Genomic DNA, 14862 nt, shown 5'->3' with positions numbered 1-14862 from the left:
CCTAGTTCCCATAATAAATTGGGTGAAATAAAACTTTATTTTACATCTAATTCTGTTTGAGATGGTTGAGCTATGGTTGTTCAGAATTCACTGAGAAGCTTGGCAGATAGCATGGAGATGAATTTTACTTTTGGGCTATTGCTTCTAGTTAAATGATTAGAAATAAAAAATCACAATGTAAAGATTAATTCTATCATACAATTTTGGCTATTGCTTCAGGTAAAATAGTTAGAAATAGAAATTTACAACATAAAGATTAATTCCTTCATCTGATTAGGTTAAGGAATAAAATATGTACTAGTGTATAAGAATTTAATACAAATAAAATTTATATACCTTACTTTATTCTGAAATTTGAAATACTAATTGTCATGACACGATGAACTCAGCAAGGTTTTCTTTGCCTAAGGGGCCAACTTAATTAGCTTTTTAAATATCTGACATTTTAAATAATCTTATCAGATTTGCATGTTTATTAATGGTTCTAGTAATCTCTCCAGACCATGGTTGCCAAGGGCCCTGGAGAGGTGCTGTGTGTATCAGCTGGTCTTGTGGGAGGTAGGTAGACTGGACCGAATCTGCTTCAGGTTTCTTTGTAACAAAGTGCACCGAGTTTCTCTGGTTCCCTGGTAGAAAAAAGCATTTCACAGTAAAATGTGTGTGTGTGTGTGTAATTATCTCACAATTTGTCAATATTAACCAGAATTTCCCATCTGGGACTCAGTTTTACTAAACTAACAACATGTCCTGGTGAGCAGTAGAGTCTCATGAACATCAGTTTCTTCCCTTCCTCCTGACTCAATTATTTTCTAATATAACTTAAATATTTCAAGACATGCTGTATAAAAAAATTGTTTCTTTCCATACAATTTGGCAGAAACAGGACAGAATTTTAAAAAATTACCTAGCAAATAAGAGAAAGCGATCTGATTAAGATAGCTGTCTGAGTGTACACACCTACCTCCCTTCCCGTCTGAGATACTATGAAGTGGCAAAAAAAAAAAAAAAAAAAGATTTTGTAATAAAGAATAAATCCCAACCAAGGTGGGAAAACAAAAAACAATGCCATCAACAGACCAGAAATGTTAAAGAAGTCTGGAAAAATGGAAGGCGCGCAGGACCAGAGCTACAGAGATGACACCGTGTCCCTGACACTCCAGTCACACATAGGCGAGGAGGCTGGGATGGAAGAAGGATGGTGGGACCAGTGACCACCGGGAGTCAGAGATGGTCTGCAAGTACTGACTGAGGAGCAGCTTCAGAGGGAGGCTAGTAAGCACCTCTCCTCTCTGTACATTTTATTCAGAAGCAAGAATGCAGAGCTTTTATTCAGCAGGAATTCTGTGCTGGCCACCGAAGCCAGAGAATTACAAAGAATGAAGGAGGGTGTTGGCCTCCTGGGACCCTCCTCCCTGGCCCTCACAGTCCTCTCTCAACGACAGCCTTGCTATCACGACAGGCCCTCTGCCAGGCTTCCAGAATGACCCCTTTCGGACTCCTCTTTATTCTCTTTTTGCCTTAGTGACCCTAAGTGACACTTAGTGATCTAAGTGTTAGGAAAAACACAATTAATCAAAGTAAATTGACAATAACAAACAGAAAGCCTTAAAATTCCTTGGAGGCATTTCCTTTTTAAGATGAGGACCTAGTAGATGTAAAGCAGACAATAGTGACTCAAAGTAATTCTTTCCCCATCCCTCTCAATCTTTTTTTTTTTTTAATTATTTTTTCTAAATACATTACCTACTCCAACCTATTAACAGCCAGGCCTGCAGCTGATCCCTGGTCTGTAGCCCTGAATACAGGTGCTGGTGGGTAAACTGCAGGTGGTGAAGCTGAATGCCTGTCCTCCATCAGTCTGTCAGCAGGCCACATGGGTGATGACTGGAGATAGCTTCAATATTAAACCTCTAAGGTATTCCAGTCCAGGGGTGGAATTGATGGCAGCCTGTCATGTCTATTGGAAGATTTGGGGGGACCTTCCCATAGTGCCTCATATCCTCTCGACCACTCTGCTACCCTTGAGTTCAGCCCAGGGAAGCTCAGGCAGTCCACATACTTTTGGTTAGGGCTGGACTAGCCAGATGCTGGATCCAGGTGGACTTGTGTCAGGTGCTGGAGATCCCCACGTGAATATGCCAATCCAGGGTCTCAAAGGAGCGCACAGAGTGTCCAAATAAAAAGCTGGTCAAGTTTTCTCCTGTGCGAAGTGTAATCGGCTTTGGAAGGAAGTCTGCTGCTTCCTAACCTCGTGGCTTAAACACAGTGGCAACAGTTTCAGAGGGTCCGCTGTCTGTACCTGAATGAAGACCTAGCCTCTCCAGCTCAGAGGAGGCCCCTTCCAGGCCACAGCTGACACCTGTGCTGCTGATTAATAAAAGCAGTGGGGGCGTGGAGATAAGCCTTTCAAATACAGCTGACCACAAACAGCAGTCAGCTTGACTTACTTGAACCTAGCAGTCATTTTATTAGCCACTCTGAAAATCCAAACCCTAATTGGATTAGTATGTTTATCCGCAGGAAATGTATCCAGAGGAAGTGGGACCTTCTATTAGAAAAGAGAAGTTTTTCTAAAAACTGAAACTCCAAATCAAAGAGGCTTCTAAAATGAAATGGACAAGGGGAAAAGACACCCAGGGGCTTTTAGAAAAATCGTTATAAGAAACAGAAATTTTCCCAATGTACCCAGTTATTTTCTCATTCTCCCCCACCCCCCACCCCACGGTGGGGCAGGGCGGGGGTGGGGGTGGGGCCTCTCTGTTTTTATTAGCTGGATCCACCCTGACCTGACACCCAGACCAGGGTGGTGGGGGTGTGGGGGTGTGAGGGATTTCAGCCTAAAGCAGTGAGCCCGTGGGACACGGCGCGGCCACCCCCTCGGCGCCGGACCACGAGGTCTGGTCCCTGCCTCCACCCGCGCCCCTTCTTCCCGGCTACAAGTAGCTGAGGCCCCTCGCAGAAGTTCCCGGGTTCGCGCAGAGCGGGTCCTCCGCGGCCCCGGGAGCGCCAGGTGCGGCCCCGCCTCCGCCCGCGCCGCTCACCGCGATCTGTCGCCCCAGGTGCCAGCGCCGAGCAGCTGCAGCAGGTGGCGTCCGAGGTGGGGTCCGTGAGGTGCAGCCGGAGGAGGATGCTGCGCGCCGGGAGGAAGAAGGAGCCCCAGGGCGTGGTCTACCAGGGCGTAGAGGACGACATGGACGACTCCACGAACTCATTCAAGGTACCCTGGGCGATCGGCGGTCGGGACAGCGAGGCCAGCGCGGGCATCGGCTCTCCTTCGCTGTGCCCTCCGGGGTTCGAGGTGTCCTAGTGGACAGCCCCGGGGCGGGAGCGCGGGGAGCGCGGCGCGTGACAGCTGCGGGCTTGAGGTGTGCGCGGTGCACGCGGGGACCTTCTGGGAAAGTGGGGGGTCGGAGGGCCGCCTTCTTAAGGCGCCCACACTGTGCCTGCTCTGTCCTGGCTGCTTGCTTGTTTGTTCAACCCCTTCTTGCTCGTGAATGGCCAACTGAGATCTGGGGAGAGCGACCCCCAAAAGTACCCTTTGCATTTGGCAAAATTAGCAACTTCCAAAATCAGGACAATTTTAGAGCATGTGCTGTTGCGCTAGACCTTTTTGTAGATTTTATTTCAAACCGAAGAGTTAAATGTTGTACCTGGTAGTCGGATTTCCGGAGGTGCATCGACGGTGAGAAGCGTTCTTGTCCCGTGGAGCAAAATAGCGAAACCAGCACATGCAAGGGAAGCGGTGCAGAAGGGCGGGACCCGAGTATTCTCCAGGGCAGGCAGGTCGGGTAGGCTCTGCGGAGAGGGAGACCCTTTGAAGAGGGGCTGGTGGTCCTTGGGGTCCCAAGGACTAGGATGGGGCTTCTGTGCCTTAAGCAGTTAGTTCCCTGGAGACCTACTCAGAAGGCAGCATCAGCTACTGCAGCCCTGAGGCGCAGTCGGAAGGCAGAGGCTCTAGGTGCTCAGAGACCCGCCACTGGGTTTCCTCAGATTGTCAGCAGGAGGAGGGCTCTCTTTTCAGACATTAGCACATGTTTACAAATGTCCCTCCAACCCCCCACCACAAATTCCTTCCCACATTGGAATCATATTAACAGTTCCTATGTATTTTTGGAGGTGGGTGTTGATGCTTATGCAAACACACGTTAATAGCATATCCAAAGTGGGATGTCACTGAGGTTCCCCCTTTTATTTCCTCACGAAATAATTTCAGAATGCTTTTCAAATCAGCACCTGGAGATGTACCTCACGTTTTTTTAGCAGCTTTATAGTCTTCCGTATCTGAATGTATCCTGGTTTGTTAGCCGGTTCTGCATCCAGGAACACTTAGGCTGTGTCTGGTTTTGTTTTGTTTTATTTTGTTATTTTATATTATCAATTGTATCTGTGAGGGGAGATGTGACTTTGCCTGTCCACTGGCACCTTAGTGGGTATGTCTGCATGTTAAAGTCCCAGCAGGAACAAGAGGTATATATAACTTTAATTTTGGTAGAAATCACCAAATTGCCCTCTAAACAGGTTGCATGAATGGACACTCGCCAATGGTGTGCGAGAGTCAGGCAGGTGCAGGAAACCAGCCCCATAAACCAGGCTTCTCAAGCTGAGTCTGTTTGCACACGGAGACTGCACACTTACTTCCTCCTCCATATGAACACGTTAAGCAAGGTCTTTTGGCTTAATCCCTAGTACTGAGGTCATGAGCGGATTTCAAGCATTACCATAGTGTCTCTGGAATTAATATTATTGGGGGAGGAAGAAAGCATACAATTTTGCAAATCACACCAGAAATACTTTCATTGCTTACCTGAGTCGGAGAGCCATTTGTGTTGTATTAGAAGCCACATTAGAGCTTATCGATGAAGGGATTCTTAGATTTAATTACCTGCAGCAATTCCAGATCATTCTGTGGAAATCTCCATGGTGAGACAAACTTGAAATCAACACACATAATACTCCCGATAGTTCTGAATTTGAAGGAGTTCCTGAGTAAAAAGATATTGTGTATAACATTTTCTCCACCACACACACTCTCTCAGGAATACTAACAAAACTGAAGGATGGCAGAGTCCTTACAAGATGAGAAATGTGGATGAAACCATAAATGTGTGAATTACACATCTATCCTTTCCCAGTGACTTTTCTTCAACAGTTAACACATTGGCATTTGACCTTTCATTTGTTATAATCTCTCACCTATGTTTCTCTTCTTTTTGCCCCATCACCACTTATTTCATTAAAGTAACCTGGAACAGATGTCTTTGCTATCTGTTTTACAGAATTCGCTTCTTTAAAGGTGATCTCGACTATTGTATCCTGTATGTAGCTATATAGTGTGACAGTACAAAACTACACTGAATGGATATATAATTGGTCTAAATCACATTTGGCTTATTCCAGAACTTTCTTTAAGAAATCCTGCGAAAGCTGGCTTACACACTGTGTTCAGACCGCTTAGCGCCTCTGAGGAGCTTGTATCAAGTATTTTTTTTTTTTTTTATCCTCACCCGAGGATATTTTTCCATTTTTTTTGGTACAGATAGAGTGGGAGGGAGAGAGAGGAAGGGAGAGAGAGAGAGAAACATCGATGTGAAGGGACACATCGAGTGGCTGTCACCCGCACGACCAACCAGGGCCGGGGACAAACTGCAACCGAAGTACGTGCCCTTAGCGGGAACCGAACCCGGGTCTCTCCGGACCGCAGGCCGACGCTCTAACCGCTGAGCCAAACTGGCCAGGGCTGTATCGAGTATTTTGATGCACTTGTGCCACTGTGAATTCAGCAGTTCCTTGGGAGCATTTGAACCTTGCACTTGTCCCCAACAATGTGTAGCTGGGATTGTGTTGCCAGCACATTGCTGAGCAGACCTTTGAATTGCTCTTTCTGGCTTTGTGGGGTAGGCAGTATAATCCCTTTATTATCACTGGAAGAATATTTCAAACTGAGGTGCTAAAATATTTCCAAATGGATTTAGGTAAACACTTCTTTGATAGGGTAAGACATTAAGAAAGAGCCCATTTCTTCTAGAAGCTCCTTTTTAAATTTATTAACTAATATATGCAAATTTGGAAATTGTTGGATATTCTTTGTCATATGCACTCTTTTAAAGGGATATGTAGGTTATGTAGGGTTTTGTAATACAAAAGTGACCCATCTCTATTTGAGGGTGTTGCATGGAAGAGTGACCCCTTAGATACTATTGTGTGTTAATGGAGCAAAAATCAAAGATTAAATATATATATATATTTTTGTATGTGCCCCTAGCGGGAACCAAACCTGGGACTCTCTGGTCCGCAGGCTGACGCTCCAACTGCTGAGCCAAACCAGCCAGGGCCAAAGATTAAAATTTGAAGAGATTTTGTTTTATTTATTTCAACCTGATGTTTATTATATGAATCCTAAATGCTCAATTCTTTTTTTTTTTTATTAATTTATTTTTGTTACAGATTTTTCTCCTGTTTTCCCCGTTAGACACCCTCCTCTTGATCCTATCCCCACCCCTCGGCATTGTTGTCTATGTCTATTAGTTATGCTTAAACGCATAAGTTCTTTGGTTTATCTCTTCCCTCCCCCACGCTGACCCCCTCCTCTGAAGTTTTTCAGTCTGAACCCTACTTCTGTGTCTTTGGGTCTATTTTGTTCACCACCTTATTTTGTTCATTATATCCCACAAATAAGTGAGATCATGTGATACTTGTCTTTCTCTGACTGGCTTATTTTGATTAGCATAATACTCTCCAGGTCCTTCCAGGTCATCTCAAAGGATAAGAGATCTTTCTTTCTTACAGCTGCGTAGTACTCCATTGTGTGACCCGGCCCGCAGGTCGATCAACGAGGACCCTAGAGGGGGAGTGAGGATGAGGTGGGACAAGAGACACGAGAAATGGAGACAAGACAGGATTCTGATCAAGTCTCGTTTATTCAGGGGGAGTTCACGCAATATATAGGGGGAAAACATCCCACCTGAAGCCAACCCCAGCAAACACCCCAGGTGGAACAAATAAGCAAAGAACGGAGCAAACAATTATCTAGAGGAATGCAGGCCCGGCACGCGGAGAGGCCCGGCACGCGGAGAGGCCCCGGCACGCGGAGAGGCCCCGGCACGCGGAGAGGCCCCGGCACGCGGAGAGGCCCCGGCACGCGGAGAGGCCCCGGCACGCGGAGAGGCCCCGGCACGCGGAGAGGCCCCGGCACTGGAGCCGGAGACAGCAGAGCAGACTTTAACAAGATGGATGCCATGCAAACGGTCTCCCACAGGTCCCCTTTTATTAAATTTTAAGGCCGAAATAATACCTTGAGGGGACTGTGCCTGTCTTAGGTCAGGAAACTTGCACACGGTTCCAACCTATCCTTACCCGTCATTGGAAAGCAAGGCAGCATAAGGCCTTGTTCCTGTCTTAGGTGGTGGTTGGTGACGCGTGTGAGTTCCAGTTGCCCGTCTCTGGCTAACCAGCCCAGCGCACCAAGGTGACGAGGTTTTTGAGACTATTTGCCATCTCGGGCATAGTCATAGCTTACTGACTCACAGCTAAAGTGAGCTTCTCTGTCGGCCATTTCAAGTCTATAATAGTGGACCTGTATAGATTGCATCTTAATGGCATCCATCTGCTGCTTGAAAGCCATCACCTCATTGAAGAGGAAAGGTCCTAGTGACACAATCAGTAAAAGGCCAAGTAAGGAGCCCAACAGAGGGAGAAGATAAGGCAGCACCCCATTTAGCCCGCTCCAAAGGGGGTTATCGAAAAGTTCTTTTAAGCAGCAGCGTTCCTGCAAGGCAGTTGCATGGGGGGCCAAATAGGGCCCTCAGGAGCTCGTCAGGGTTTGGAGGAGGCTCAAAACCTCCTTTCCACAAGGAGGCAAAGATGCAGTAGTATTCCTGGCAGTAAGATTTCAGCCTTCTGGTCCATTCCTGAAATAAAAAAACAGGAAAAGCCTCTCAGGGCGAATTTTCGTCCCTGGAGTTATCTATATGGTTATCTGCTATTCCTTTAACTTGATCAATCTGTTTAACCAGACGCTCTGGTAGCCATCTGGCAGATTTCATTTTCTTAGAGTAAATGCACACAGAACCTCGGCCCCAGATGAGGACTGGGTCTGGGTCATGCCAAGAGTTGGTTAGCGGATCTTTCCAAGAATTGTCTAATTGTATGCCCTTTCAAGGCAGCAGCCATGGCAAGGCCCTGTTGATAGGCAGCCCCAATATCAGAGCATAGGCAAATATAGCCAGTTAAATCAGTCTTTTTCTTATAAGGTCTAATAGCGGCTTGACAGGCGGCATTAACGTTTTCAAAAGCCAATTGTTGAACAAAATCCGTGCTGGTGTCTGCATTACCGAAAATTCTGCCTGCTGCAGTAATTAAGCGGTGAACAAAATCTGCAAAAGGCTCATCAGGTCCTTGTTTAATGTTAGTAAGGGAGGAGCTCATGTCGCCCTTGGTGGGCAGCTTCCTCCATGCTCTAGTGCCTGCAGCCTGAACTTGCGCAAAAAGACCTGCATCATATTGCATTTGGGCATCGCTATTAGCATAATTTCCTTCTCCTATTAGCATATCCAAATTCCATCCATTACCAGCCTGTGCGTTGCGTTTAGCAATGTCCCTACAGTTTTCTACATATTCTGATTTCCATAGGAGATAGTCTCCTCCAGCAAGTGTCGCTCGGGCTAACTTCTGCCAATCCCCAGGCGTAAGCCAATTTTCGGCTACTGATTCTAAAATTGCCATAGTATACGGGGCTGTGGCTCCGTATTGTGCTACAGCGGTCTTTAACTCCTTTATTAATTTAAAATCAAACCCGCTATGGTGGCGCCAAGGCTGTCCTTGTGCGTCCACTGTTTCTGTTACTGGAAAAGCCTCTATATCATCTAGCTCCTGTGCAAGTTGCAAGTGGGGAGGGATCTTTGGGACGGCTCCCCTCATGGGTGGTTTTTGATTCCCAAGGGTTTCTGGTTTTACTTCACTCTCCCTTTTAGATTTTCCTATTTTTAGTCCTTCTAATTGGGCTATGAGATCTTGGTGCTCTTTTTCCAGTTTTATTTGTTCTTTGAGGTGTTCAATTTTGTCTCTAAGTTCTTTTCTAGGGTCAAGAACTGGACATGCCAGCGGGGGAGCACTGGGATTATTATTATAAGGCGGAGGGCGTTGAGAAACAGGCGGATAATCAGAGTTACAATATCTGGCAGCTTTATCCGCCAATTCATCCCAATTAACCTGCCCTCTGTCAGGAACAGTCTCCAAATATACTGATTGGTCGGGATAAATCTTTGTCTTGGATTTGATTATTTCCTCTGGGGCAACACTAGTTTTTGTTCTTTTGATTTCTCCACCCTCTCTTTCTGTCAGTTTTTCTTGTCTCCCCGTATGAGAGCCCTTAGGCATAATTTTATTCCAAGTGGGCTCGGTTTCTTCTTCCTCATTATCACTATCGAATGACATGAAGTCCTCACATTCTTTACTTTCATTTTCATTCCACTTTTTTACTTTCTGTAATATACCCTCGCCATTTTCTACTACATTGGCAACGAGAGGATCAGAATGTCTCTGAGATAAAACCTCATCTATTAAATACCAATAAGAAAAAGCAGTTACCGGGACCTTCTCGGGTCCATAAGTCTTATAATAATCTCTAAGAGCGTCACCAACTATTTTCCACTGTTTTTGATCTATAGATCCCTCTGTAGGAAACCAAGGACAAACTTCCTTAACATAATCAAAATACTGACATAAATGCTTGTTTTTCACCTTTACTCCTCGTGCCTTTATAGCCTTTCCTAGTCCTTCAACGAACGTCTTATCTTGGCTCAATGAATGCTTGCCCCATAATCACCGTTCACTTACCCGAGGGGTGCAGACGCAGCAGGTTCCCACGTCGTTCCCTCTTTTCTTTTCCTTTTTGCCGGCCACTCGAACGGCGTCCTTCACTGGATCCCCCGTGCTGGAGCCCCACGTTGGGCGCCACTTGACCCGGCCCGGCCGGAGACAGCAGAGCAGACTTTAACAAGATGGATGCCATGCAAACGGTCTCCCACAATTGTGTACCTTGTACCACCGCTTTTTTATCCATTCACCTATTGATGGATACTTGGGCTTTTCTATATCTTAGTGATTATAAATAGTGCTGCTATGAACATAGGGGTACATATACTCTTTCTGATTGGTGTTTCAGGCTTCTTAGGCTATATTCCTAGAAGTGCGATCACTGGGTCAAATGGCAGTTCAATTTTTAATTTTTTGAAGAAAAACTCTATTATTTTCCATAGTGGCTGCACCAGTCTGCATTCCCACCAGCAGTGCACTAGAGTCCCCTTTTCTCCGCACCCTCACCAGCACTTGTTGTTTGATGATTTGTTGATGGCAGCCATTCTGACAGGTATGAGGTGATACCTCATTGTTGTTTTAATTTGCATCTCTCTGATGATTAGTGATGTTAAGCATTTTTTCATATGTCTCTTGGCCATTTGTATGTCCAGTTTGGAGAGGTGTCTATTTAGGTTCTCTCTAAATGCTCATTCTTTATTAACTATATTAAAATACATTAAATACTTTAAGACTTCATTTTATTTCATGATAGTTTTTTATTTTAACAGTGGGAAATATTTCGGTAATCTTTAAGGTAATAAATCATGGATTTTGACACATATATTGCCATGTGTCAAATGTGACCAGTCACAGTCCAAAGTAGAATAAAGCAAATGCCTGTATCATTTGGGTAGGTTTCTGTATGTTCAGAAAATAGTCATTTTTTTAGTGGGTTCCATGAAAAGATACTGTCTGTGAAATATTTTGCTTTTGGTCCATGTGATGAAATATTTGCTAAGAAATAGCTTTGGAAAAAAGTCAAACAAATGCATTGTTCAGTCACATATTTGCAAAGCTCGAAGGAACACTGAGAAAACATTTTAGTCTCTGAATTGTCACAGGACTGGAATGAGGTTGCATTAATTTTTCCCATTGGTTTTGAGGCCTCTAGAAAATTGAAATTCACCAAGAAGCCCAGGGAAGTTCTAGTGTGTCTAATAGTCCACGTGGCCTCTCCTGCTGCTCTTTAAGAACTCTTGTCTTCCTTCCTTCCTTCCTTCCTTCCTTCCTTCCTTCCTTCCTTCCTTCCTTCCTCCCTCCCTCCCTCCCTCCCTCCCTCCCTCCCTCCCTCCCTTCCTCCCCCCTCCCTTCCTTCCTTCTCTCTTTCTGAAAAAATTATTCACATATGAAAGCATCATGGAAAATAAGTATACAAATGTGGGGTGCATATTTAGCATAGACGGTGTTAGGAGAGAACTAGAGAGTTTTTCAAACTTTTTTTTTGGCTCAGAGCCCTTTTAAACTTAAACAATTTAAGGATTACAAATGAGGTTATAGCTGCCAAATTTACCATGTTAGAAGCATTTAAAAGCATGAGAATACAACGCACGCATTCCGGTAGCTGTCAGCGCTGTGATGGCCCCACACATCTGTGGCCTCTGGAAAGCTCCGCTGTGCATGTGCGAGAGCCCGAGGGAGAGGCTGGACTGGAGGGTGCGATCCCACAGCCCTCACGGAAGCCTGGAGGAGGAGGGGAGCTTTAGGAGGGCCCTGGGAAGGCAGGGGGATTGGGAACAGGGCAGAGAGAAGGGTGCACCGTGCAGGGGGAAGCCCGGTGAAGGTCGAGCCTGCAGGCAGGGGCTGCAGGATGCGGAGCAGGAGGAGTCTGGCTTCGGGATCAGACCACTGTGTGCAGAGTGGGGATGTGCTTGAGACTGGCTTCAGCCTCAAATAGGAGTCAAAATCTGCCATTCAGTTTTGGTTTTGATCTTGCTTTTAGCACTAAATATCAGAATACTAATTTGATGCCATTTCTGGCGTCTCTGAACTGGTGTGTGATCCATGATACCATCATCTCTGAACAATGTAAAAATGTTTGCAATAGAATAAGGCATGTCATTCATATTAATTAATAATACCTAACTATTCACTTTCAAATATAGGCGAGAATTCTAGAAGCAACTTTGAATAAAAATCTCGTCAATTGAAGTATATTTAAATATGATTGCAGTGAATAATTTTGAAAATTCTTAATTTTCTATATAAAACAGACAGTAAGAATTTTCAAGTAAAATAAATTGTCAGTTAATATATGTATTAAGAAAGAATGCATTAATTTTAGGAAGAAGATAATATACTTTTTGATCATATATATATATAATGCAAGGCAGGCTCGTAGAAACTAGTTTATGACCTGAAAGGTGTTTTAAAACTGTGTTTGCTATAGTAATATTCATAACATTGAATAAAATGATTTTTAAAGATTTATTTTTAGTAAGTTAATTCTATATATGTCATAGAAAAAGACCTAAATGGGAATTTGTCTTCATATCTTGTGAGAATGGATCAAACTCAGAAAGTCAACATTGTCCCCTTAAAATTTCACAAGGACAAACATAATACCATCTGTGAGACATCATATGCAGTCCAGTCGTAATAAAGAATATAAAAAGTGTGAAGAAAAGAAAGTGTTAGAAAAAAATGAGATGTTCAAAAAAACTCTTGCTCCTCCCCTGACATCGCTGGGCATGGCCATGTGGTTAGAATTGCACAGTTATAGGCCAGTGACAGTCGCCAATGACACCAGAACGTATTGAGCCAAAGAGTCCATTCTTAGGCTCTATAATATCTTAATATATTACCACGTTCATTGTATGAGGGTGGTTTTGACCTCAGCTTCCAGTGTATGGTGATTTTTAGCATCTACTACTCGGCCAGAATATATATTCCATGTGTCTCCTGTTCAAATTCTAACTTTACCTCTTACTGTCCCTTTGGGCAAGTGATATAACCTCTTGATGCCCTGTTGTAGGGCCCTAAGAAAAGTCAAATAAGATGGGCTCTCCCCGCATTCAGAGACAATGAGGAGGGGAAGCTGACCTGACTTGGCTGCTGCAGGACCAGTGACGGGAAGGCGCACTCCCCGGGGTGGTGGGAAGGCATCTGGATTCCTCACCACGCCGATGACATGGCAGTGCTCACGGACTCTAGCTCAGGTGTTTAAGAAAGGAAACACTGGCCCTGGCCGGTTTGGCTCAGCGGTTAGAGCGTCGGCCTGCAGTCCTGAGAGACCCGGGTTCGGTTCCCGCTAAGGGCGCGTGCCTCGGCTGCAGTTTGTCCCCGGCCCTGGTCGGTTGTGCGGGTGGCAGCCACTCGATGTGTCCCTTCACATCATGTTTCTCTCTCTCTCTCTCTCTCTCTCTCTCTCTCTCTCTCTCTTCCTCCCACTCTGCCTGAACAAAAAATGGAAAAATGTCCTCAGGTGAGGATAAAAAAAAAAAAAAAAGAAAGAAAGAAAGGAAACACTGGGCAGGAACTGACTGTGGGCAGGAACTGACTGTAGGCAGGAACTGACTGTAGGCAGGAAGGCAGGATAGCGGTTTAGATTCCTGGACTTAAGTCTTGCATCCATGAAAATCTTTCTCTCTCACCAGAATCCCTCGTGCTCTAGTTTACACCTTCACCTGGCACGAAGGATTCCTCTAGTTCCACTAACCTTATTTTTCAGATCACACCCTTTACAGTTGCTCGGAAACTTTTCTCACGGACTTTATTTCTATAGTGTGTGCGCATTTATAATCTGAAAATAAAGTCAGTTATTTAATGTACTTATCAATGTGTAGGCATGTGCTTGACCTTTCTTTATGTGTGTGAGCATTTTGTGTTTCCTCCCCCAAATTACCCATTGTAAACATGATAAATAGTTTGAGGTGATAATCACTTTTAATGGTTAACTTATATTAATAAATGTTACATAGGCTTGTTTGAAGTAACTTTTAAAAAATATATACCTCTAGGTGTTTTGTGAAGGAAATGCAAATGAGTTACAAAGCTGTATGAAGAGACAAAAGAAGTTAAACAAATATGATGATATGAATGCCTCCCCTTTGCATTATGCTGCAGAAGAAGGTCAAGTTGAGCTGATGGAGATGATCATCAATGACTCCTCTTGGGAAGGTAACAAAATATCCTAATGATTGCTCCTAATTTATCATTCCATTAGATTCACTGAAAAAAGTGCTGTGAAGGTATTTCGTAAGTAGATTAGTTCCAGATTATAAAGGGCCTGCCTGGCTTGCTTGGAGTATGATTTTTCCTATAGACCATTGCTCCTCAATTTTCCCACTGCAACCCTGCCCGGGACAGCACAGAGATCTGGGACACCGCGTAGCAAGCCCAGATTTTCTTCAAATTTTTCTGATAAGTCATGAAAATTCATATACATTGTATGTATCTTTCTATACTGTTTCCATTGAGGGTATTCTACATTTAAATTGCTTGTCATTGAATAAATCGATACTCTAAGAAGATGTAACATACTCCCACACCTGAGCCTCGTACACCCAGCCTCTTTCGAGAAACTCAACTGTAGTCAAGGAAGGAAGGTGGAAGCTACAGCGATGTAAGCAGCGAGGTGGTATGATAAGGCCTTTACAATGGAAGATAATTCTGTCAATATCATGGAAGAGGTATTGAAGTGGAATGCCAATTAGAAAGCTATTTTAAGAGAAGATGAGATTCCACCAGTTGGAATAGGAAGAAAGGGAGAGATTTGAGGGTTGTTTGGCAGGGGGAGTCAACAGTGCCTGAGAAAAGCCTGGATGTACGGAGGAAGTTGCAGGAAGTGACTTTGGGACTCCCAATTAAAGAGATGAGTCTAATAGTATGCCCACCCAGAAAAGGAGGCCTAGAAGGGAAGTGAGCAGGATGGGTGAGGGGATGGTGACTACTTTGGCTTGGTCATACTGAGTTCGAAAGGCCCAGGGGGTATCCACTTGGAAATGTCCAGTCGACAACCTGAAATAGAGAAGGAAAGGAGCCAGCCTGCAAAGCCACTGTTGCATACGA

General features: G+C 44.5%; 1 protein-coding gene across 1 annotated transcript in view; it reads left to right on the top strand.

Moving 5' to 3' along the window:
* Positions 1 to 503: 503 nt before the first annotated feature.
* Positions 504 to 14862, top strand: part of TRPA1 (transient receptor potential cation channel subfamily A member 1) — a 55448-nt gene continuing 41089 nt past the window's right edge. The window contains exons 1-3 of the mRNA XM_036264479.1: positions 504 to 558; positions 3060 to 3217; positions 13812 to 13971. Of these exons, the coding sequence (XP_036120372.1) occupies positions 504 to 558; positions 3060 to 3217; positions 13812 to 13971 (373 nt within the window). The remainder of the gene's footprint in view (positions 559 to 3059; positions 3218 to 13811; positions 13972 to 14862) is intronic.

This window comes from Molossus molossus, unplaced genomic scaffold (genome assembly GCF_014108415.1).
Source record: "Molossus molossus isolate mMolMol1 unplaced genomic scaffold, mMolMol1.p scaffold_m16_p_16, whole genome shotgun sequence".
NCBI classification, from domain to species: domain Eukaryota; kingdom Metazoa; phylum Chordata; class Mammalia; order Chiroptera; family Molossidae; genus Molossus; species Molossus molossus.
The sequence above is the reverse complement of the archived record's forward strand: the minus strand, read 5'-3'. Positions and strand labels throughout refer to the sequence as shown.